The 23599-nt window shown below is 46.0% G+C and overlaps 1 protein-coding gene across 1 annotated transcript; it reads right to left on the bottom strand.

Annotated features, from left to right (window-relative positions):
* Positions 1–8726: 8726 nt before the first annotated feature.
* Positions 8727–23051, bottom strand: LOC142365263 (E3 ubiquitin-protein ligase RBBP6-like). Its single transcript, XM_075445912.1, has 7 exons — positions 22886–23051; positions 17376–17475; positions 16549–16585; positions 12086–12130; positions 9907–9995; positions 9693–9789; positions 8727–8828 (listed from the first exon to the last, which is right to left on the bottom strand). Exons 1-7 carry the CDS (start codon positions 23049–23051, stop codon positions 8727–8729), a joined length of 636 nt encoding a protein of 211 aa, XP_075302027.1.
* Positions 23052–23599: the final 548 nt, after the last annotated feature.

Genomic DNA, 23599 nt, shown 5'->3' with positions numbered 1-23599 from the left:
GAGGAAATAGTTTATACTTTAAAAAAAAAAGCAACAACCAAACCAAACACCACAGTTGCATTTCTAGCAATTACTGGAACTCTGCTGACATAAATGTTGCACATTGCAAAGCTAAAGCACAGCCGCACAGAGCTGTTTGGTGGTTGGAATAACCACCAAATAACACAAGAAGAGGAGAACGTTTTGCAACTTCCAGCACTACAGCTGATTTTGATGGAGTCAAGAACTAAAGCAGCCACAACAGATGAAGGACATCATGTAACATCCATCATGTAACACATGCAAAAACTTCAGTTACTGCGACGCTGGTTCAAAACTGGGTGCAGGCATGACACATCCCTCCATTGCTGCTGAAACCAGAGCTCCATCACTGCTCCAGGGTTTCCACCGTGTTCCTACACACGCGCTCCTGCACCTACCCAGCTGATAAACGATCCAGGACCATAAACCCAACCAGAACGAACAAAGAAAAGCGTGAATTTTAGTGGAAGATTTCTGATTTCTCTTTCAGCTGAACATCAGATGCTTCCGAAAAGGAAACGCTGGGGCAGACAGCCCTGTCACAAGAAACTCACCTCCACAAGCAGGAACAGTGACGGCTGCTGGCAAGCTTCCGTCGGATGAGTCGCATCAGACTGGCGATTACTGGAGGAAACCTGGAACAGGGAGAGGGGAGAAAAACACCTCTGGGTTACTCCGACATCATCCTCTGAAGGAATTGTGTTACACGGGACGCACTCGTTAACTGTCACAGCACATGTCACTAGCAGTCACATGCCAGCTCCTCGTTTTATTTCATGTTCCTGATTTCTGCGCTGTGTTCCTGTGCACTGCGTGGTGAGGAAGAACTTCTTCCCTCTGAGGGTGACGGAGCCCTGTCCCAGGCTGCCCAGGGAGGCTGTGGAGTCTCCTTCTCTGGAGATATTCCAGCCCCGCCTGGACGCGGTGCTGTGCAGCCTGCTATGGGTGACCCTGCTTGGGCAGGGGGTTGGGCTGGGTGACCCACAGAGGTCCCTTCCAACCCCGAACATTCTGTGATTCTGTGATTCTGTGAGAGCCCCTGGAGAGCTGCGCAACACAGCCACTGGCTCCCAGCTGCCTCTGGCAAGCTTGGAGGAGGGCTGGGGCAACAGCTGCTTTGTCATCGTGGTGTTCCTGTTCCCTCAGGGTGGCCAGCAGATTGCCTGCAGCAAATCTTGTCCTCCTGAAGCGGCTGCTGTCCCTCCTCCAGCACATCGGCCAGCACGCAGCCAGCAGCAGGATGAGCGTCATCAGCCTGGCCATCCGCGTTGGGCCAAACCTGCTGAGCCCACCCAACGAGGAGCTGCTGCCGCTGGAGGCCATGCTGGAGGTGACGGAGAAGGTACGCTCTCTTGAAGCGGGACGGCTGCAGCCGGATGGTGATCAGAGCTGGGCTGTGGAGAGGTCCCTGGCTGCCCCCTCTCTCCAGCAGACGCTGGTGGGGTGGCTGCCTGGAAGAGCAGCCCCACAGCGACAGCCTGCTGCGTGGAAGCAAGGCTCAGGAGTGGGAGAGGCTGCCTGCCTGCCCCTGCGCTGAGAGCAAGGCTTTGCTGTGTGCAGGTGAAGACACTGGTGGAGTTTATGACCGAGAACTGCGGAGAAATCTTTGGGGAGGAGGTGGCTGACCTGTCTGGTCCCCCAGCTGAGCAGTCGCCCGCGCCCATGGGCACATCCACAGCGGTGGTGGGATCGGAAACGGCAGAGGTACGGCAGCTCCACCACCACTGGGACAATGTGTCTGGTGTGGGAGGGTGGTTCCTGATGAGTCCAAGTGGCTGCTGGGCCTCTTCCTGGCGTTCCATCCCTGCTGGGTTTCTGTGGGTTTGGTGTTTTTTTTTCTTTGGGGTGATACATTGTAGGTGAAACTGGAAAGGTTGTTCCTCAAATGTGTTAGGCGTGTGCTTAATCAAAGGAAATACCTCCAAATTTTCTACAGCAAGACCTATTTCCCAAGCAAAGCCTGTTTGCCAAACGGTCACTGACGACTCCCGGGCGCCCCTTGCCACCTGCTGACGCCGCCATTTCTGGTGTAGGCACCTGTCACTTCGCCTCCTGCCAGCCCAGGGACACCGCTCGACTCCCCGGTATGTGCGGAAGGACCAAAGAGCCTTTGGACGAAAGCAGGTAAAAGGAGTCAGCTCTGGTGAAATGCAGAACTGATTCCAGTGGGTCCTGGTTTCCCCTATCTAATCCCACTGTGGGATGGAAAGGTTTGCAGGCTCCCCCCAGGAACATGAACACTGAAGAAAAAGAAAGAGAAAAGAGGTGTGGGCAGAGGAGAGGGAATGCCAGCAAGAGAAGAAAATAAGCAAGAGAGAAAAAGACGGGGAGTGGAAAAAAGCAGGAGGGTCCAGCGAGTGCAGAAGCCCAGGTGTGTGCCGGGCTCATTTGCCCGTCTTTCCCAGCTCTGAGCGCTGCTCTGAGGCAGTGCAGCTCGGGCTGGTGCTGCGCAGGGTTTGGGAAGGACCCCACGGCAGCTCCCGGGGGCTCCCGACGGAGCCCCGCTGCCTGGCACAGGGGCACGGGGCCTCTCTGCGCACGCACAGCTCTGCGAGGGCATCGCCCGTGGGGACAAGGCGCCAGAGCCACCGCGCAGCCACTGCCGGCAGCAGCTCTGTCTGCTGGGCTGTCGACAGCTCCCTGTGCGCTGTGTTCCCAGAGACAGGGGAACCGAGCCGCGGCTGCTGCTGCCTCTGCGCGTTGATCCGTGCTCTCTGACCGTGTCGCTGCAGGTGCTGATTTCCTGCTCCTGGAGGAGCCCCTGTGACTGCCAGGCTCCCGCACTCGGTGTCCACAGTAAAAGGACGTTTTCTCTCTCCTGACTCTGCCTGCGGTGTGATGTTCTGGACGAGCTGGGGGTGTGCATATGCAATACAAATGTCACCAAAGGGCTGAAAAATACAGCTGTACTGAATCTGTGCAGATGGCCTGCTCCGGTATCTGTTGGAGCTGTGAATGACTCTTTGCTATTTTTTTTTCCAGGGACTTTTATTATTTTAATTAATGATTTCAGGGAACTGATCAAGTTTAGCCCTGTTGTTTTTGAACAGCAAAGTCAAGGCTGATTACCAGTGACCTGACATGGCTTGTAATATGCAACACATCTAATTAAAAACATATCAAATCAAGTTTCTTTCTGTTGTATGTTGTTTATTATTTGAAATCATGTCTTAATATTTTTATTAAAGGCAAAAGAAATAAGTTACTTGCTATCACCATCTGAAGTCATTCCATTACTAAGAGTAAGGCCATTCTAAAGTCAGTCAAACTGGAAATAACAGTACTGCTTTCAGTGCCACAGTAAGCCTTCAGATCGCAGGATGGACCTTCTGTGCCTCTGTTAAAACGCTCCCTCTCTCCTCCCCTTCGAGCTGCAGTCCATTTGGCGGGAGACTGGCCTCTAAACCCTGGAGACCTTGACTGTGAAAGCTGTCCTCTGCATGGGCGTGAGCGTGACCTTGAATGTTGAGACCTGTGTGACCTTGACCGAGAGCGATGCTTTAGACTCTTCCCTTTGCCTCTTCTTGGATACGGCGGCGATGGTGAGCGGGAACGAGAGTGGGAACGCCTTAATGATCGAGAGGAGGAGCACGAGCGGGCAGATCTCGACTTGGAGTAGGTATGTGATCTTCTGCAGCAAGGTGAAGTATTATACGGAGACTTGGACCTTAAAAAAAAAGAAAAAAAAAATAGAAGTTCATTCAAAACAGTCACTCTCGACAGTTTTTTTCCTCCCAAATTCGGTTAGGGTTTATTTTTCCTGTCTATATGCTCACGTCAAAGATTCACGCAGCTGCCGACATAATGCTACTGCAAATTGCAGAACCTGATGACGTGGGAAAGGTTCTGCTCACCAGACAGAACAGCTGCTGCTTGTTAGTGTGAAAACATGCAGGAAGGGTCAGTCTTTTCCACTCCCCTCTGGCGCATGAACTACCACAGCCACTGATTGATTCAAGGTGGTGTAGACTGGCCTTACTGGTACGTGAGCACGCACATTTTTAACGACTCCACCACTACTCGCAGTGCAAATCGTTTTTGTTGCAGTGAGATGCAGAAAGAGCAACTCTGAATGGCTACAGTGCAGTATCAAACATCAGGAAAACAGCATTTAGCCTGAAGTCAGTAAAGCTCCATTTTAAAATGCCAGCTCAGTCTGCTGAACTTCACTACTTCTTTGGCAGTCTGTGCGGGACGTAAAATACTTGCACTGCGCTCCTACAGACAGGACTACTTAACCAACACTTCCAGCCAGCTGTCCTAGCAAAATGCTGCACACACCGCTAGCTCTACCCAGGGACAGTGACCGCATTTCAACAAGAGTCGTATCAAAAAGCTTCTCAACTCGGCCTCTCGTACCAGGACTCAGTGCCACTGCTCTCGGAAAGAGACTGACAGCATCGCCAGCAGAGAGCTAGCCAGACTCCTGCCCCAGCGATTTTTGGGGGTAGAAAACGTCAGCTACCCTGAGTTTTTTCTTCACAAGTTTTTCTGTTCTGATTTTTTAAAGAATCATTTCCCATTATTCTGCGTATGCTCATTAGCATCACGCCTCCTGTCAAAGTCCTTCACCAATTCAAGAGATCCTCAAAAAGATTTCCTTGAAATAATCTTACTGCAAGCACAGATCCCCTTTGTTAAAGCCAATTCCAGTTAAGCCATTTAAAAATTAATTACCATCTGTATTCTCCACAACTATCTGTGCACACTTCTGTCACTATAAATCTGCTGTTGCATCAGTTACGTGTTACAGCCTCATTTCACAGGTTACAAGTAGTAATACACCGAATTTCTGTCCATACTCACAGTTCCCAGCCTGGTCTGGCACCTGCTGGGCGAATTGTACCGGCTCTCGTGGGATGACCTTTGGGAGCGGGGAGAGGAAACAGAACAAAATCCCATTCACTTTACCTGAAGATCATTGATAAAAGAAATTCTAAAGTAATACTGACTTACCAGTGGTGGGGATTGATTGCCTTTGGGGGCCCAGGAGACTCGGTAATGCTGCTTGTCTTAGGACAGCAACCTGATAGCCCTTGTGAAAAAATGCAAAGGGGTGGAAAATAAGCTCCACTACAATAGAGGAATCCCTGCATCTCTTGAAATCAACTTACCTCCTCTTCCAACAAACGGCTCACTGACAGAGAGGAAGATTCAGAACGTTCGGTGGCAGTCACCAGAGCAGGAGAAGATACAGCGGTATTGGCAGCACTACAAAAAAAACAAACAAACAACCAAATTTTTATGATTCACACAGGGTTTTGAAGAGCTACTTGAAATATAAAGTCCAAGGTGTGAAAAGCCTGACTACTGTAAACTGAAAAAAAAAAAAATCTACACCAGATATTTTCTTAAGCCAGTTGCGCATGAAAGCATTAGAATATGTAAAGCCCCCACGCTGCATCTCCGTTTTGGAAGATGCGATAACAGAAGCTTTCCGAGGAAAGGTTTGTGTGCTAGTTCAGGGGCTGCCTCAGAGCTTCTTTTGGATTGCGATCCTTTGCGTTCAACGGCACAGAGGAGCCTGACAGGCTTTGGACAGAGCGGCTATTTGCATTCCAGGCATCAGGTGGAAAAAGTTCCTCCTTCAGGGTAAACCTGCACTGAAGGACTGAGAAGGGCACCACACAAGCAACACTGCTAAGAAAATTCTTGCATGAGGCACACGTCCAGCATCTCAAAGTGTCCTCTCTCCGAGCAGAAGCGGCAGCCAGAACTCCCACAATTATCTGGACTGGCACTAGTGACACACAAACTGCTAGCGGGGGAGCTCAAGAAGAAGACTCTAACTGCAGCGTTTTGGTGTCTTTTCTGTTCAGGTTGATCTACAGATTTACTTACTGAAAGGGTCCAGGAGGTGCGACAGGCAGCAGTGGTGGTGGCTGCTGCTGCTGCTGCTGAATCTTCTGAAGGAACCTTGTGGTGTAGCCAGCTCCGGTTTTGAAGTTGTTGACAGCCTGGAGGCAGAAGAACATTTACAAAAAGGTAACAGAAAACTTGAGTACATAGACGCACAAAAGCCTCCAGAGAGTAAAATTCCTTGTGTATTCCTGTAAATGCTATCAATCCTAAAATACATCAACAGACAGATAGAGGAACGCATCCCACTAAACACTGATGTTAATCACTGGTAACCGCGAGTGTCTGCATTTCAGTACTTCAGTGTTAATACCGAGTTGAAAGGGAGGCAATCCTGTTAACCAAAAGCCTGACCTCAATTTGCCAGAGCATCTCTGAAGAGTTGTGAGCTGCTGTAACAACAAACGATGCATTTGAAAAGAACATTTAGCTTTATTCAATTTAGCCTTGCTGAAGGAGCTGTCAATTAATGTTTTCTTCCCTTTCAGCTTTTTGCAGACAGGCTTTGCTTACAAACAGTTTATTTAAAAGTCATCATGTTACCTGGCGTAGGAACTTGTTGGCAGCTAAATCATCAGGAGAAACGCCTGCCTGGTGACACGCTGGGCAGGTATGTTCCTCAGATGCCAGCAATGCTGTTCTAATACCTGTGAAAAATTAGAATCATCCAAATAGTTTTTAGCAAAGCTACGGAAATGCTGGGGGTTCTAATCAGCTGTAAAAACACCATACAGTTAATGAGTTACTATGGTCTTCAGTTCAGAGCATGAAGCTATAAAGGTTCCAGAGTGCAGAAGATTTCTAGTACGCAGCAAAGAACTGTACAGTTTTGGTATTTCACTGTTGTCACATCTGAAGATGCAGAGCAGGCTGTGCCTTGATGTTTTGACTGGTCTGTTTTCCCTTGTCTCGTACAGTGAGAAGTCACCCTCCTCAAGGTTAATGAAGAAAACACATCTCAAAAGACCATGAGTAGCTTTGCATTCTGAAGGGTTTAGCTAGCTTTCCCGTGGAGCAGAATGGTCATTAAATGCCCAGTGATCCGTTTGCTGCAGGCTGCAGAAAGTCACCAGAGCTGGCTATGTAACGTTCTACGAGAGAAAGGGCTGCGGACAGACTAAATGCATTGGGTATCTAACGCTGTCAGCACCTGCACAGGTGTGCACTCTTCTCATAGCCGTCCCTCCGCGCGTGAAGAGGATTCAACTGGACAGGTGAAAAGGGGAAGAAGCTTTCTGTCTTTTTTCCCCCTTTGTACAAGAAGAGTCCTTCCCGACTCAGGGTATCCCTAAGTATCAAACAGAACGGGTAACCAAGTAGTTTTGGTATCTCCTCTTTCCGCTTCAGAAGATCAGACGCGATGCACTGAGCTAACAAACAAGGCAGTAACACTCACACTCGTCACAGTAACTGCTGCCGCAGCAGGGAGTAACGGCTGCATCAGTCATTGCGTCTTTGCAGATGAGGCACAGCAGCTCATCCGGAAGGGCATCGGAGGAGGAGGAGGAGGAGGGCAGCTCCTCTGGCACAAAGGGAGGCTTCTCCTTCTTGCCTTGGGCGTAAGCTTCCCTGCGGGAAGGGGAGGGGGGGGGGGGCAGGGGGTAAGGAAACAGGAAAAAAGTTAAAGGCGGGTAAAGGAAAACTTCTCCAAGCTGTGGATTTTATCAAAGGAAGGTAATAGATGGAATTCTTCTCACTCCACATCAGCCTTCTGAAATGTAGGCATTCAGTTTCAACTACTTTTCTATAGCCACAAGACTAGAAGGGGGAGGGGGAACAATTTTCCTTCTGCAGAACTCTCCCATTTGTTGGATCCACTAAGAAATTAGCTCAGACAAGAAAAATGATTTTTTGACAGCTAGAGAGCAGGTGAAATGAATCCCACCTCTCTTTTTCCAGGGGGTAAGAGTAAATGCAGGCTCACAATAAAGTTAGTCTCCGAGTAATTACATTTTATAAACAAAGGAAGTCTGTGTTACAGCTTCCACCCAAGGAGATCCACGACAGAAAAGCAGAAGTGCTACCAAGTGCTTTTTAAAACAGCCACTCCTGTCAGTACACAGTAGTAGTATTTTCTTAGTTTAGAGCAAGAGGAGAACTTTTGTCTCTTTCACATGTGGGATTTGCTCAAAGTCAGAGGGGGCGGAAACCTCAGTGCAACAGCCACTTGTTAAATTTTGCAAGAAGCCTTTGAAACATAAACCAGAAGCAAAATGAGCTTTCCAAGAGAACGACTCCCACTGTCAACACTACTGAAATGTTTTGCAGAAATACAGAAATGCCATAAGCTGACCCAAGTTCCAGGGGCAGGATCCCGCGATTTTAATACTAGAAAGTATCACAGATTTTAAGGTGAAGATACGACGACAATGCTTCCTCCCTCGTAATCACAGATGCCGGCCAACATGGTTGCATTACCACTCAGACATTTACGCGTGGTTTTTCTCCTTTTGGTCAGTCCACTTAAGGCCATACGTACGCATTAATAATTGGTATTGCGTATTTTCCCGTCTTTGTCAGCATCGCGCCCTTTGTGTTGGGATCTTTCAGCTCAATCAGGAAACTCCTCGGAATTCCTGTGCTCCTTCTCATTCTGGGAGCAGGCACAAAATTTTTGTCCTGTTCAGAAAAGAAATGCAGACATATCTCATCTTAAGGCCCACACTTCAAATGACCTTTCAATGTTGATTTGAAGCAGCAAAAGCCTGTAATCCTCTCCTTTCACCTAGCGTAGGGGTTGCTCAGCTAAAATACTTCTTTTCCTAAATGAATATAGCCAGGATGTTCCGAAGGCTTGAGCAGTGGTTTGCACTCAGTCGACATTCTTTGGCTTAACTTCAGGTTCCTTAAGCGTGAAATATCCCTGAGCTCAGCATCCACGCAGGGGAGAGACACAAACCCGCTCCTCCTCCAAAGCGCAGCTCAGAGCCAGAGCTCAATTCCGTGCCCTGAATCAGTCACCGGAGAAACTTCTGTTCTCCGTCCCTATACGAGGGCTGGATTCACACCTCACGCGTGTACAGTCAGTGACTAACGTTCAGTGGCATGAAAACTCAAGCAGAGACTTGTGTAATTAAAACACGCAAATATTCAGTGGATGGGGTCAACAGAATCATCTTGGTTTTATACGGAACACTGGAAACCATGAACTGTCATTAAAAAGAGCTCAAACCAGAAAAATTTACAGTAATAGTGAAATAGATAAAAATAGGCATGAAAATTAACCAAGAAAGATCTGTGCTCATCTTTAATGTCTATGATCCAGAAGAAAGAAAATTTTGCTTTTATCATTCCAGGTTTCCCTTGAATTTTGAGGAGCTTTGCAACACTGCCCTAGAACCTCTGTACTTCACCCCAAGAGAAACAATTCTTAACAGGAGTCTTCGTGCATTTGCCCTGTGACTGCCAAGGTGAAAATATGAAAACCCGAGCAACACCAGAGGTCCCCTGTGGGATTTCTGGAAGAACAGGGACATATTGCGAGCAGCCCAGACACTCTGAATATGGACTTGATCGCTCTGCAGCAGCACAGGCCTCAAGGCCATCGAGAGGCCGGCTGTGGATAAACAGATGCCCCAAGGCTGGCTGCAGGTAAACAGACGTTCTATGAATAGTAACCAATCATAGTCAAGTTCTGCCTATATAATCCGGGTGTTCTATTAATAGACGCTCTATGAATAGTGACCAGTCACAACCGAGTGCTGTACCGAGTGCTGTCCATATAATAAAGATTCTCTGCTAATAAAGGTGACTGTTATGGATCATATTGATCGAGTCCTCGTTCCCACCGCAACAGTCCCCCACCACCTTACCCCACTTGTCGGGCAGTTCCTTCTATAGTGGCCTGGTTTTCCATAGTAACGGCAAGGGAACGATGATGGAGGTGGACCCACGGGTCTTTTCATGTAACTGGAGATTTTTGGGGAAAAAAAGAAAAAGGTATGCTTTGTCTCTCTTGCTAAAACAAACATCTCTACAACCTTTCCATAATCTCCAAAGAAAAGATTTGGCATTCTCAACACTTACTTGATGGGATCGTACTCCTGGCAAGACTGCACCATCATGGCCTTTATTTTATCCTCTTCGGAAGCATTGGCCGCAGCCAGGTTGGCAGTCTGTTGAGCAGACAGTTATTGGCACACACACTGGAAACACATTTCAGCCCACACAGCAAAGACAACATCACTCATCCCATCCTGCAAAGAACAGCACAGCGCTAGGTGGGGGGCATGAAGACAGCTGCTTCTACAAAAGAGAGTTGTCCTGGAGATGTTCTGGGGAGTCCTCACGCCACAGCATGGTCTTTGTGTACCTGTCAATCTACTTGACAGGAGCATTCTTGGGCACTCCAGTCCTTAGGCTCTGTTCGGGCCTTACAGAAGGACTTGTGTAACCAATCCAATTCTATTCCGAGTGGACTGAACCTGTGCGTAGAAAAACCTGTAGTATTCAGTGTTTTTAAACCGGTTTTTAAGCCCCAGACTATTTGAAGGAGAAGACATCCACTGCACATTTCACTGAGAAAGACGTATGCAAGTATCCTTATTTCCATTTTACGGCATTGAAAGGACACCCAGCTGAAGAGTCGGGGCAGTTGTTTCTGCTTGATGAAATTCAGCTTCAGACACGGAAGCATTAAAAACAATCAAGTTTTTTAAAGTCACTCAGCAAGACAAAAGATTCTTTTCAGTAGAAATTTGACCAAGCTCCCCCCCTGCTAACTTCTTGAACTACTGTAAGAAAAACATGCACTTTCTTCCAGTTGATTGTGCCCTTTTAATAGACAAATTGTAATAGAGCCCTATGCAGAACTAGATCTTCAAATCAGTGAAGCCAGCTGATTTGTTTTAAAGTCCTCTTTGTTCAAATATCTGAAGGGTGGGTGTCAGGAGGATGGGGCCAAGCTCTTTTCAGTGGTGCCCAGTGACAGGACAAGGGGCAATGGGCACAAAGTGAGGCACAGGAAGTTCCGTCTGAACACGAGGAAGAACTTCTTCCCTCTGAGGGTGACGGAGCCCTGGCCCAGGCTGCCCAGGGAGGCTGTGGAGTCTCCTTCTCTGGAGATATTCCAGCCCCGCCTGGACAAGGTCCTGTGCAGCCTTCTCTGGGTGACCCTGCTTCGGCAGGAGGGTTGGACGAGATGACCCACAGAGGTCCCTTCCAACCCCTACTATTCTGTGATTCCAGATACAAGCAGGCTCTAAGGGAGCGACTGTAAATGGTCTGGACCTTCAAGCACCTATCACTGAGATCAGTCACTCGTGGGTTTGGTTTTATACACGTTCATTCAGAAAAGTGCCCACTCGTTTCAGCGTTGTATTAAATGGTTGTTTCATACACACAATTTTTTCTGAACAGTAACATAATCCAGACCAACATCTTTGAAATCATTTCCATGAACTCTTACAGAAAACTTTATGGATACCTGACTAATTTGTTGGAACCCAAAGAGTTTCCAGAAGACATCCAAAACCCACAAAATATTTCTAGGAATAGACCACAATTCAAGTATGCCCTTTAATACACAGTAATAATAAACCAGAAAACTTTTGACTGTAACACACTGCCTCCATGCTAAGCCGGTCTGCACTGAAGAGGTCAAGTACGTAACAGTTTTGAGCTGCTTTATCTTATGTTCCTGCACTTTTTGGAAATATTTGCGTTTTCCAGAAAGCTGAAATGTGTACACCACTTGGGCAGTGTTTCACATTTTAGAGCCAAACTTCACAGGAGTTTACAGAACCACAGACAGGTTTCGCGACAGCGCTGTTGTCTGTGTTACAGAAACGCCTCCGTTTTGGTTCTTGCAAACCCCACTGAAATGTCCACAACTTACAGGAATTGAATTCTTCGCTGAGAATTGTGGTAGTTTCCAATGCAAAATTAATGAAAAGTGTTAGAAACGGTAAACGGCATCTGAGGTTCTTCTTCTTTGTGTCTTGAAGATGAGTAATAGTGCCACATCACGTTGAGTCTGACAAGGTGCTCACCTTCTACCTTCCCAAAGTGGGAGCTTCTCTTTAAAGGACAGTGTCAAAAGATACTCATATTTTAAGATTCAAATAAATATTTTAAACTATTATAAATGAAAGTAATGTTGTGTTCAGATTGAAACAGTGATCCAGCTATAGATCACAGTATAAGATTTTAAAATATGAAGGAAACTCTTTTGATTTTTAAGGATTTGACAAGAATATATATGTACCTTAATAAGCTGGGCCAGAGGAAGAGATGCAGAAGAGTCATCAACCTGTTCACAAAAAATGAAACACATTTTGAAGTTCTACAACCAAAACACAACAATAGTTAACCTCTGCTGTAGTCTGAAAGTCTGCACTATATCCTCTGAGCGTCACTGAAAGAGGCATTTCCAACTTGGTGTGATTTGTACTTGTTCCAAACAAAGTCCAAACCTTTGACAGCCTGAGAGTGCCGATGTGATGAAGGAGAAGAAACTAAAACAACCAAAGCCACTTGAGATCTACTCATTCCTCCAGAATATCTCGGAGAGAGACCCTTGCCAAATGCTCAACACTGCTTAAAAGTCAAAGGAGTAAGGCAGCTGTCAATATTCAGCTAAAAGGGATTTTAAAAAAATTAAGTTTATTTGAGAAGGAAGCGTCACTTCAGGAAACTTTTTTTCAGTGTAGTTTTTAAATGAATCGGTTAATGTCTCATCATTCATAAATGCACAAGGTTAGGCTTCTAAGCACACAGTAGCTGCCTGTCAAAACAAAGTCCAGGCATATCAGCCCTGAGACATGAACGCTGCCCCTCCTGCCAGTAAGTGTAAAAATGCCAAACTCACCGTACCCCACAAAACCCCAATAAAAGCACCAATCCGAAACATTAGCCATAAAAGTAACCCACCACTTTGTCTAGAAAAAAACAAACTGCTCGAAGTGTTGAAATAAATGTGTTTCCCATGACAGAGTAGCCTATAAAAACTGAGAAAACTGATTTCCTGTATTTTATTAGACCACGGGCCATACTGCCCAAATTGGTTTGGAAAGTGTGAGAATTTAATCTTATTCTCCTTGCTGTCAGACCAAAACCAGTTTTTAATGATGATGAAAGCATGGATTCAGAGCACAATCCTGGAATTTTTCTCTCCATTGCAACCACACTCCTCTCTCCCAGATACCTACTGGAGCAGCTGCAGGAATGAAGTCCTCAGGCCGCTTGAGGGCTGCGGTGTTTATTGAGAACTAACATCAAAGTGCAGTTTTTCCAAGGGTAACACTTATCTGGTTGTTTTTCCAGGATATTGAATTCCATTATGCCACCAGCAGCAGTACAGCTTACACTGGTAAAATGATGCCAGAAAGACACTCAAATCACATGCAGAACGGCAAAAAGAGACCGTCTTTCCATCTCAAGTCTGACCAGAGGATTCGACTTCCCTTCTCTTCAGAACATTTCGTACCTAGTTCTGTTAAAAAGGAAGCCTGATCGTGTATTTTGAAGCTTCACGCTCCACATGACACTGCTTTTTACATGTGGAAAGACAGGCCTATGTTCTCTCACGGAAGCACAACCATTATAATTCTGTGGTTTTTCAGAAGCAAACAAGAAATTAGGAAAGCTCTCTGTTGGAGTCTAGCATTGAACAGTCTCCTCTTGACCAGTAATTGAAACACAGCTGTTCATAAACTATTACCTAGTTTGCGTTTTTTGCCAGGAAGCAGTTGTTATGTGGCCTGCAGGATATGGTCTAATTTCTTAAAGGAGGTAATAGCACTCCTTTCTACTAAACAGTTCTCAAAATCAGAAAATAGGTAACTTGGGTACTATTTACTATGTTTGTCCAACAGCCATCTTCCAATGATCCCACAATCTTGTGCCTTTTTTCCCTTGAAATTTCTACTATAGTATTTCCTGCCAGTTCCTCCAATCAGTCAAGTAGAAAAAACATCTCTGCGAAAGCTGTATACAACCTTAAGAAAATACTGCAGAAGAATTTGAAAAAAAACCCAAACACCCAAAATCAACAGTCAATATATTAACTCCCATTTCCAACAGAAGGCTAAAAAGGAACTGACATAAAGCGAGTGGGAAGGGGCACAGAAAATAGGAGGAAAAGGCTAACCTCACTGCTGGAGGGCTACATTTAGATTACAGTGCTTTCCTAAAACCTGATAGCCTGACTGCACTCAAACTTCAGCCAGGAAGGATCACCGTTGTGCTTGACAGTGCTCAGACAATGGCCAGGACTCTCTGCATTTCTGCAGCCTCTGAGGACAAATACCACCTCGAGATCCTCGCAGTCTGAAATAGGAACACTAAATCAAAAAGTATCCACTTCCTCGCTCTGGCTGTAGTAACAGTGGGACAGCAGCGCACATTTGGAAGTGTAGAATGATAGCTAACAGAAGAGCAAGACAAGGAAGAAATGTTCAAAGTATAAGTTCTTGTGCATGCTCTTCTAAAAAACATCGTAACTCCTTTTAATTTTGCTGCTTTACTGTTCTACAGTAATTGACAAGCTGTCCAGTGACTTCTTCCTACCACACTAAGATGCAGGTTCTCCTTGGAAATGTGTACAGAAATATGTGTATTAAAAACAAACAAACAAACAAAAACCCCAAACCCCACACTTTAGACTAAGACCTGAGCTAACTTTAAGAATAAAGCTAGTTGTGTCTCCAGCACTAGCAGCACCTGAGGCTGCAGCGCTTTTACAGTGCAAGAGGGAGAGGGGACTTGTAAAGAGAGACGCACGGCTTGCACCTTGGCTTGACAACCCAAATCAGGGACAGTCAGAGCGAACAAGAAGGGCATGGTTTTGCTTTGTCCTTCACTACCTTTCATTAGTTCTATCTCACACTAAGTCTTCTCTCCCGCTCCAGGATTGTTTGGTTGTTTTTTTGTTGTTTTTTTCTGAGACGTCTCTGTTAGTTTATGGGAAAATGTTCCTTGGAAAGGTAATACGGACATGCCAGGGAACACACGAGGCTAAAAGAATGTGAACTTTATTTATGAGCTTGGGACTTGTCTTTATAGGCATGGCAGTAAACAAAGAGAAAAATACTGTTTTCAAGAAATAAAACCCCATCTGAATTATATCAAATACCATAAACGTGGTTTATGTAAATGCATGAAATTAACTACGAGGGCCAGTTCAACTTACTCAAAGTCACAATAGAGAGGCACTGATGTCCAAAAAGGAATTTGAACCCACCAGTGGTAGAATTGCAGAAGTCAGGTTTAGACTTGGTGTTTTTAGACCTACATACAAAAAGTTTTCCATATGAAGTTAATTGCATACCATTGCAAGGAAATCAGAGGCTGTATGCTTCAGAAAACATAGACCCAGAGTTCATGAGTTTCTGATTTAAATTATCCTAACAGCTAATCAAGTGATCAGATCCAGTGATCCAGGGTTAGTGTAATGCCTCACATGATTCTAGTGAAGAAAAAGCAGTCATACTTCAAATAAAGATGAAAAATACAAACCACCACATAGTAAGTTTTTTACCATAAGGGCTGTTTTGACATGCATAGTTACACATAGTCGTCGAGCCAAATGGCAAATCAAGGTCTAGACCATTACCAGTTCGATATTTCCTTGTGTTACTTGTTTCTATTTCAGCAGCAGAATGACAGTGCTTTGAAACCTGAAGAGCAATGCTGCCCCTTTTCCAAATATATCTTCAAAGCGGTGGCATACTAAAGAAAGGCTGAACCTTTGGGAAATTAAAGCAGCGTCCAACCCTGAAGTCACCCACACCCAAAAACGGACAGCAGGCAGAAGTTAGGAAAAAGGACAGGGCTCTTACCCACAAAAGCACCAGGCTCTAACCTGCTGCCAGAATTTGTACATTCTGCTTTATATGCTTTCATTTGCAGGCAAACTGTGAAACTAAACTGCTTCATCAGATAAAGTGGAAAGATTAGATGCAGAACGTGATAATCCCATTTACATTCACGCCAATCTATGAAAGACATTGATGTACTCAGCGGGGCCCAAACAATATCATTTCAATTACACAGGCTTAAGAACAAATACCCACTTTTTAAGGACGTGAAAAGAAATCATTTAGCTGCAAGAACTGGCCTCAAAACATATCAGGTAAGTTGGGGTTTGTATTTGTTTGAACCCCCAAGGTAGAAGTAAGAAACAGGACACCAGGTTTAACAATAATAGGTTCTCCATGGTTTTTGATAACATTGTCAAAAAACATTAGGCAAAAAAAAAGTATTTAAAAACAAAAGCTAAGTGATACAACGTGAAAATGGAAAAAAATACACTCCAAACAATTCTTCTTGCAAGAAACAAAAAGCACACAACAAGCTATGCAAGCGTTCATTTAACCAGCTACAGACAGACAGGTGTAGAACATGGCACCACGCTCAGCTGTGCAAACCTCGAACCTATGTGATCTAAAAACGATCCTGCATTATCTGTGCAACACAAAATCATACAGGAAGTATTCCAGCATATTCAATATGAAATACAATGCATCAGTAGGCACAAATACCAATATTCACATTAGAACTGTGCCAGTGATGGCATTCCTCAGCTTTTACTATGCTGAATCGAATACAGTGCATTTACAGCATATACCATGTTTTAAGGCAATGTGTGGAAAATTAGCACAAGGCTACACCGTTTAGAATTAAATGCAGTTTTACAGAAAAAAAGTGTGAGATTGGTTTTTTACGTACTGCTTTTGATGTTCCACTCCCTGGCTCAGTTCGACTTCTGGAAGAAGAAATAAAGGTGATCAGAAGTTAAAATAAAGCACTTGTACCCAGCTTAAAGCAGTGAAAGCAGATTACAGAACCTGAAAACCAAAACAATGTGTTCTGATAGTCTAGTGAATGTCGAAATGTATTTGTATCCAGAAACTGGTCTCTCTTGGGACATGCAGTGCAACTAAAACAAAACCCCTAAGTCACATGTCTACTTCATCACAAATTACTCTAAGAGTTCTAAACTTCTTGTTTGCACGGGTCACCAGCTGGCAAGCCTTGGTCTTTCCTCTATAGGCTTGTGTGCAAAAATACCCAGATTTGGGGCGTAAGAACACTTGCCATATCCCACCCCCCTCCCCCAAATGCAAGAACTAGTCAAACACTGAGAATCAGACTCTTTGGAGGATGGAGCAGATGGTAAGTTTACACTACAACGCAAATGCCTCTCTCTCTCTACTACAAAAGCAGTAAAAGCAAACACAGAGAATAAGGAATCTCTCCACACAGAGGAAACGGGATCTACAGCTTGGGTCTCAGAACAATCAAGCCCAAGAACAAACCCAACAGCATCATCTTAAAAGTTACCATTGTTGGAGTTTGAACCCCATGTCCAGCAGGCCTAAAAATGTCTGTCTGCTTTGGTGGACACAGGTTAAAATCCACCTCATTCCACCAAAACCTAACAGCAGCTTTAGCAGGAGAGGTACAACCTGAACGCCTCTGTGAACTGACGTCCATAAACCAAGTTAACACCCTGAAACCCCTAACCGAGCAGGCAATGCTTTACAGATACCTACGCAGCATGTGTTTTGCTGGTAGCTCTGAGTCCTCTGGCAGGGATTCTTCTGACAATAACTGATGAGTTCTTCGGAATCAGGGCATTATCATCAGTGTATTCTGAAAAAAACACGAATTCAGAAAAAAAACCTTTGTGAATTCATAGGAATGTATATTCGTATGTAATTACATAGCACTTCAGAGAATACCTTTACAGCTATGAAAGCAACATTTTATATGTAACATCACGCTTTTGTTGTCTCAAACACACTAACAGTACATTTCAAGTAATCTTTGGGTTTGATCATCAAACACAAGCAGCAAAATCTTTTTCTTTTTTTTAAAAGTAGTTTCAATGCCAACAACAAAAGGGTCTCAGAGGTCACAAAAAGAGAGTCTGCTAATGCATGAAGTTCTTTCCTGATGGAGATTCAGTTGCTTTTGCTTCTGGTAGGCTACAAAACCAGTAGATCTTTGGAGAAAAACAAGGTCTCCCCTGCAGAAACCAGATTGTAACATCTGACTGGCTTGCCCTGCAACAAAACAGGCGCTTGGCTAAAGCATGAAGCTCTGTGCCATTGCCTTCCAAGATGTTCACTAAAAGTGATTTCCTTCTGCTGCCAGTGCTCAGGACTGACAGAACAGAGAGGAGAGCCTGCCAACTCTGCTTCTGCGAGCTTAATCCGTCAACAGCCACACTTATCAGCTGGGCAGTGCTTCACATTTCAACGGAAACTGTTGGGGTTTAACGCAGCAGCCAGCAACGAGGTCCCGACAGCCGCTCGCTCACTCCTCCCCTTCCCCCCCAGTGTGATGGGGAGCAGAAATGGACAGAAGGGGAAACTCAGGGGCTGAGATAAAGACAGTTTAATAAGACAACAAAGGAAATACTACAGCTACTACTGCTACTGAATATGCAAAACAAACTCTATACAATACAATGTTCCCACCACCTAATGACCGATTCCCAGCCAGTTCCCCAGCAGCGATCACAGAACCTGGAACTTGCAGATTTCATGAATTTTGCAAAATTCCCGCTGAAGACCAAACTCCTGCAAAAGTTCGAACTCCCAGACAGGAGAGGATGCCAACTCATAGAAAAGCGAATTAAAGAAAAAGGATGCCTACCCCCCTGCTAGCCACCCTTACAAATTGAGCGTGCCATCCCTGGCATGGAATATTTCCGCTGCTCAGCTTGGGCTGGCTGTGCTCCCTCCCAGCTCCTGCGCACCTGCTCGTCAGCTGAGCATGGGAGACTGGAAAAGTCCCTGACTTCATAGCAATGACTGAAAACATCCGCATTGTCAGCACTGTTCTCCTACTAAATCCAAAGCACAGCAGCTACTGGGAGGAAGATTAACTCTATCCAAGCTAAAACCAGGACAGTAATGAAACTGCAGTGCTAGGATTTGAATCACAGAAATGTTGGGGCTTTTTTCAGCTTGCTTTCACAAGGAAGGCAGAATTGGCTCAAAGTAAAGCTGTCTCTCCCCTCTTAAGCTAATTGTCTAGTTTGAATTAACCAAAGGGATGTGAATTCTTTCGATTCACTTTTCGCAGAGCAGAGACACTCAAACTAAATCACTTGCAAAGACAGGCTTTAACAGCCTTTCGAAAACAGAGTGTGCCTGAAGCTCTCCATGCTTTGCCTTGGCTTTCACCACGCTAGTCTTCTGCAGAGGAGGGAAGCCTTGTGACCTTTTATATAAAGCCCAAACAAAAAAAAACACTACCTGTGACACTTCGACTGAATAAGCTTAAAATGCAAAGGCCTCTCCACGAGAACAGTGTTTATCTTGTTCTTACACAAGCTGGATAAGATTAAATCTTTTAAAGCACTGTCAGCAGCCATTCCCTGTAATCTGCCGACGGTCTTCAATATCAAAAGCCCTTACCCTGACAGACGAATCGGAACGATACTCTGAAAACCAAAGATGATGTATGTCTAGTCAAGCTCCGTCAGGGTGGTTTTACTCAGTGATCACACACAGAACAGGAATATTTCACAATTTACACTCCATTTTTCAGCATATTATTCCTACAGGCAGGAACCTCTCTCAGACCAAAACATACCTATCAGAAGACAGTATTTCAACAACGAAATGAAAATTTTACTTCTATTTCCAAATGATGGAATCCTTCTTCAGAAAACTGGGAAATCTTTGAGACAAAACTAATTTCCGATCTTAACCCCTACGGAGCTGAACAGCAAGCTTCCTCGGGACTTTGGAGCAGTTTCAAATCATAGGAGAAAGGACTACTAATGACAAAAACAGAAGCTTTTACAGAAGTGCTAGCCTGAAGCCAACAGCTGGAGCTCTTCTCAAAAGGAAAATCTCACCACCACACAGCCACTGTCAAGAAAGGCCTGCCCTGGGGCTGTGTGATGGAGCAGGAGCTCAAACAGCTGTCGGGCCCAGACAAACCACTGCCAGGAGATCGTGCCAGCTGCAGTTCTCAAAGCCCAAAGCAGCTGCTTCTACCTGCTGAACGGAGTCACACAGAGCACTCCTTTTGGTCCACACCACAAACCACTGGACTGAGATTCCAGAGACGGAGGATAAGCAACAGCGGCTCCACAAAAAGACAGGAGTTTGCTGTGCCTGTGCCGGACTGAGGATGGTGGTTGTTCTGCGGATGACTACAAAGGGTAGCACCTCTCCGAGAAAGAGACTGAATATATGAGGATAGCTGGATATGACTAAATATTTTAAAGCACTGTCAGCAGCCATTCCTTGTAATCTGCCTACTGGCATCTCCCAGCAGGAACCTGTTCCCCATGGGCAGCAGCATCCCCTGGCAGAGACTTGGCAACTCCCAGGACCTACAAAGTAGCGTCCCTCGGCCTCACCACACACCTCAACCTCTGCAAAGTGAGCAGTGACCTCCTGCGCAACAAGGCGACTTTTCACACGTGTCCAAGCAGAGCTCCAACAGAAATACTCAGCAAGCTGGAGGTAACAACATGGGTGATTCCTACTCCCTTTGAGCACAAAACTTGTTTTACTGCCAGTGACGGACAGTGAGTGGCTACTGGGCTTTTCTCAATCTGACCTGAGATTAAAACTAAGGATTCAATTCAGCAAGCTTGCAAAAGCAAAGGAAGATTTGGATGTTATAGTAAAGTCAGGAGCAGAAGAGACAGAACAGTCAGGAAAGAAGTATTTCAAGGAATGAGTGGAGGCAGGCAAGTTAACAGCTACTTTGACTGCTGCCTCATGATGACTTAGAAAGCTTAAATTAACAACTGCATTAGTATCCACAACCTTCTTCCTGCAAAAAAGTACAAACAACTCAAGCCACGCTCTGAAATTTATACTGCTTCACATTTAATGCACCACTTAAAAATTCCATTTTTCAATTCACCTATAATTCTAAAAATCTGCTAGTTTTAATAATTTGGGTCATATATACGGTATAAACAGGTTACTGAAAAAAGTTCCTACTTTCTTTTATGGCCTGCTTTAATCCACCATTTTGATGCTGACAGCATTGCAAAGGCATCTCTCTGAGCACTGTCTAGAGAAGTATTTTCACTCCGATAAAGGACAGAAGCTCAGCAGAAGTCATCAGAAGGCAAGCCTACATGCGAAACGACAAAGAAAAGCCTTTATTAGGCTTGGATGTCTTGCTCACCAGCTGTTACGTGACTGGGGAAGCGATCTGCAGAGTAAGAGATCAAAATGACTGCTGACATGCCAGACTGCCTCGACCAGAAAACAGGGTACTTCCCAAGAACACATTTTCTCCCTGCTGCTTAAAAATATGCTTTCTCCTCATCTCATTTTTCAACTCTGTTCTAATCAGCACCACTTGCACACTTTGTGACAAACCAGTCCTCTGTGTCGCTGGCACTGCCTCGAAACATCCTGATTAATAGACTGGACTGCTATTTCTGCATTTTCAGCTTCCACCAAAAGAGGATCCCAACCACAGTTGGTATCTCATCCTTGCTTGAATTAGCTAGTGCAGTAGGCCAGATGCTTCATGGAACTTTGATTTGCATTATGATTATACAGTACTGTGCTCCAAAAGAGCACCTGCATTGCTTTGAAAGGATGAGTCAATAAAATCTAACATACTTTCAGTCATTAATCTGATTACACAGACTGCCTGATGCCTTAATGCCTTATTGGCATGGCTTGCCACTTCAGCGTGTGACTGGGAAAGCGAAAGCCGAGCTGGACACCCCGTGGTAATGAACTAAAAGACACCTGCCCTAAGCCCCTGGCCAAGGGACACTGACCTCGCTGACCGCACAGCCCCGAGAGGTCCCAGCCCTGCTGGGGACAGAGCCCGAGCAGCTCCTTCCCAGACAGACCTTGCATGGGCTCCACTGAAACATCATGGTTTTGGAATGGGCACACGGCTTACCCTCAGTTCACCCAGGGAAACGGGGAACTCCAAACCCTTTAGGAAGGCTCCACACAGCAATGCTGCCTGGCAGCCCAGGAATTAATTGCACGCTGAGGCGTAACCAAAGAAATCCCCCACACTAGCACATCAACAAAACGGCACGGGGAAGGGCAAGCCTTAAAAGCTGCTGAAGTGTCTGCTCTGAAATGCTCAGTTTGCGCAGTCTTGAAGACAGCAGCTGTGAGGCCAAATGGTTTCACTCAGAGTTAGCACGAGGTTTTCTGAAGACATCACATCGTGGCACTACTACAGCTGTCAAGTGCGTGCTGCAACACTGAACTCCAGCAACGGCTGACTTCAAGAGACAGTCTGCCAAGAGCACTGTTCTTCCCTAAAACTATTCATCTAAGGCCAGTTCAGACGCCCATTTTGGTGTTACAGTTTGTTGATTTTGCCTGATAAGCAGAACAGCACATTCTCCAAGTGTTCTGAGTCAGAATGTTACAGAAACCTGAGTCACGGAGTTTGCAGTTCTTCCACAATAATGTGAAAACATCTGTTATGAAAGACAGGTCATGAAATTCACATCAAATTTAATAGAGGCAAGTTAAAATGCATCATTCCTGAGAACAGGCTTTTGGAAGGGAATTCTGCCTTTACAGAACACGCGTCTATAGGAAGCAGGGAAGAGGGCACGCCACCCCCCCACACCCCCCCTTTTTAAAACAGGTCCTGATTATCCCCACAGATATCCTCCCAAACCTTTTTAGCATTTTACCTAGAAGAATTCCAGGACACCAAAGCTTCTGTGAGCGCTAAATGTCGCCCATCAACCACATATTCCTCCATGCCTAGCTCTGCTCTAAAGCACGGATCCGAAGGCCGTCGTCAGAACAGCAACCCCAAACAAACAGCTCTGTGAGGCCTCAACACAAGTCACAGCTACCGGTCGTGGCTGAATGGCATTAACGCTGCCCACCCCGCGTATCCCCGGTGCCGCTGGCCCTCCTGATCCCCCACACGCTGGCGGGACGAGCCCCAGGCTGACTCACGCTACGCTGAGTTGAGCTGCAAAGAGCAGAGCGGGGCTCCCGCAGGCTGCAGCCCCATGCGGTGGTCTGCAACTCCACCAGCCGGGCGGTCCCCGAGGCCCCGTGCCCGCCGCCCCACTCACCTTCTTTGCTCTGGGCGTCGGTGATCTGCAGGTCGCAGTTGGATGCCTTCAGCTGCTCGCGGCCCATGATCTGGCGCTTGAGGTCATGCAGGGAGATGTGGAGGCCGTGGAAGCTGATGGTATCAAAGTCCAGTTTGGCAGAGAACTTGTAGTGCACGCCAGGCATGGCTGGGGCCAGGCGGTGCCTGCTCCGCGACGGCGTCTGCTGGTGGGCGGGAGGACGATGGGGAGAGGCCTCCACGGCCCCGGCTCAGCCTTGGCTCCCTCTCGTGCACCCAGCGCTGCCAGGCACGACCGCTGGCGACGGCACCAACAGAACCCCTGCCTCAGGGTTCCAGTGAGGGGTTTCCCGGCCGACAGCCGCAAGCACGTCACTGTGCACACAATGGCACACGGCAACCACCCCCCGCGCCTCATGTGACCCAGCACATTGTGACAAAAGGCCCCGTCACGCGGGCGGGGAGTCCCGCCCTCTTCCTCCTAACACCTCTGAGAGCCATATTACCTAAATATAATAAAAAAGGCTTGTTGTAGTCTGGCAGGGCTAACGAGGGAGCTTCCACGACTGCTGGCTTTACATCTTTCAATGCCTTTTGGGCTGCCAGAGTCCGGAAACCCTCCGCATTTCCTCTTTAACCAAGGGATAGAGGTTTTTGCTCTTTGTGTCTGTTTGTTTCTCCTGTTAATGGGGATTTGGAAGCCTAGGTTTTCACA

Source organism: Opisthocomus hoazin, chromosome 34, assembly GCF_030867145.1.
Source record: "Opisthocomus hoazin isolate bOpiHoa1 chromosome 34, bOpiHoa1.hap1, whole genome shotgun sequence".
In the NCBI taxonomy this organism is placed as follows: Eukaryota; Metazoa; Chordata; class Aves; order Opisthocomiformes; family Opisthocomidae; genus Opisthocomus; species Opisthocomus hoazin.
Note: the sequence above shows the minus strand (reverse complement) of the source record. Positions and strands in the feature narration are given on the sequence as shown.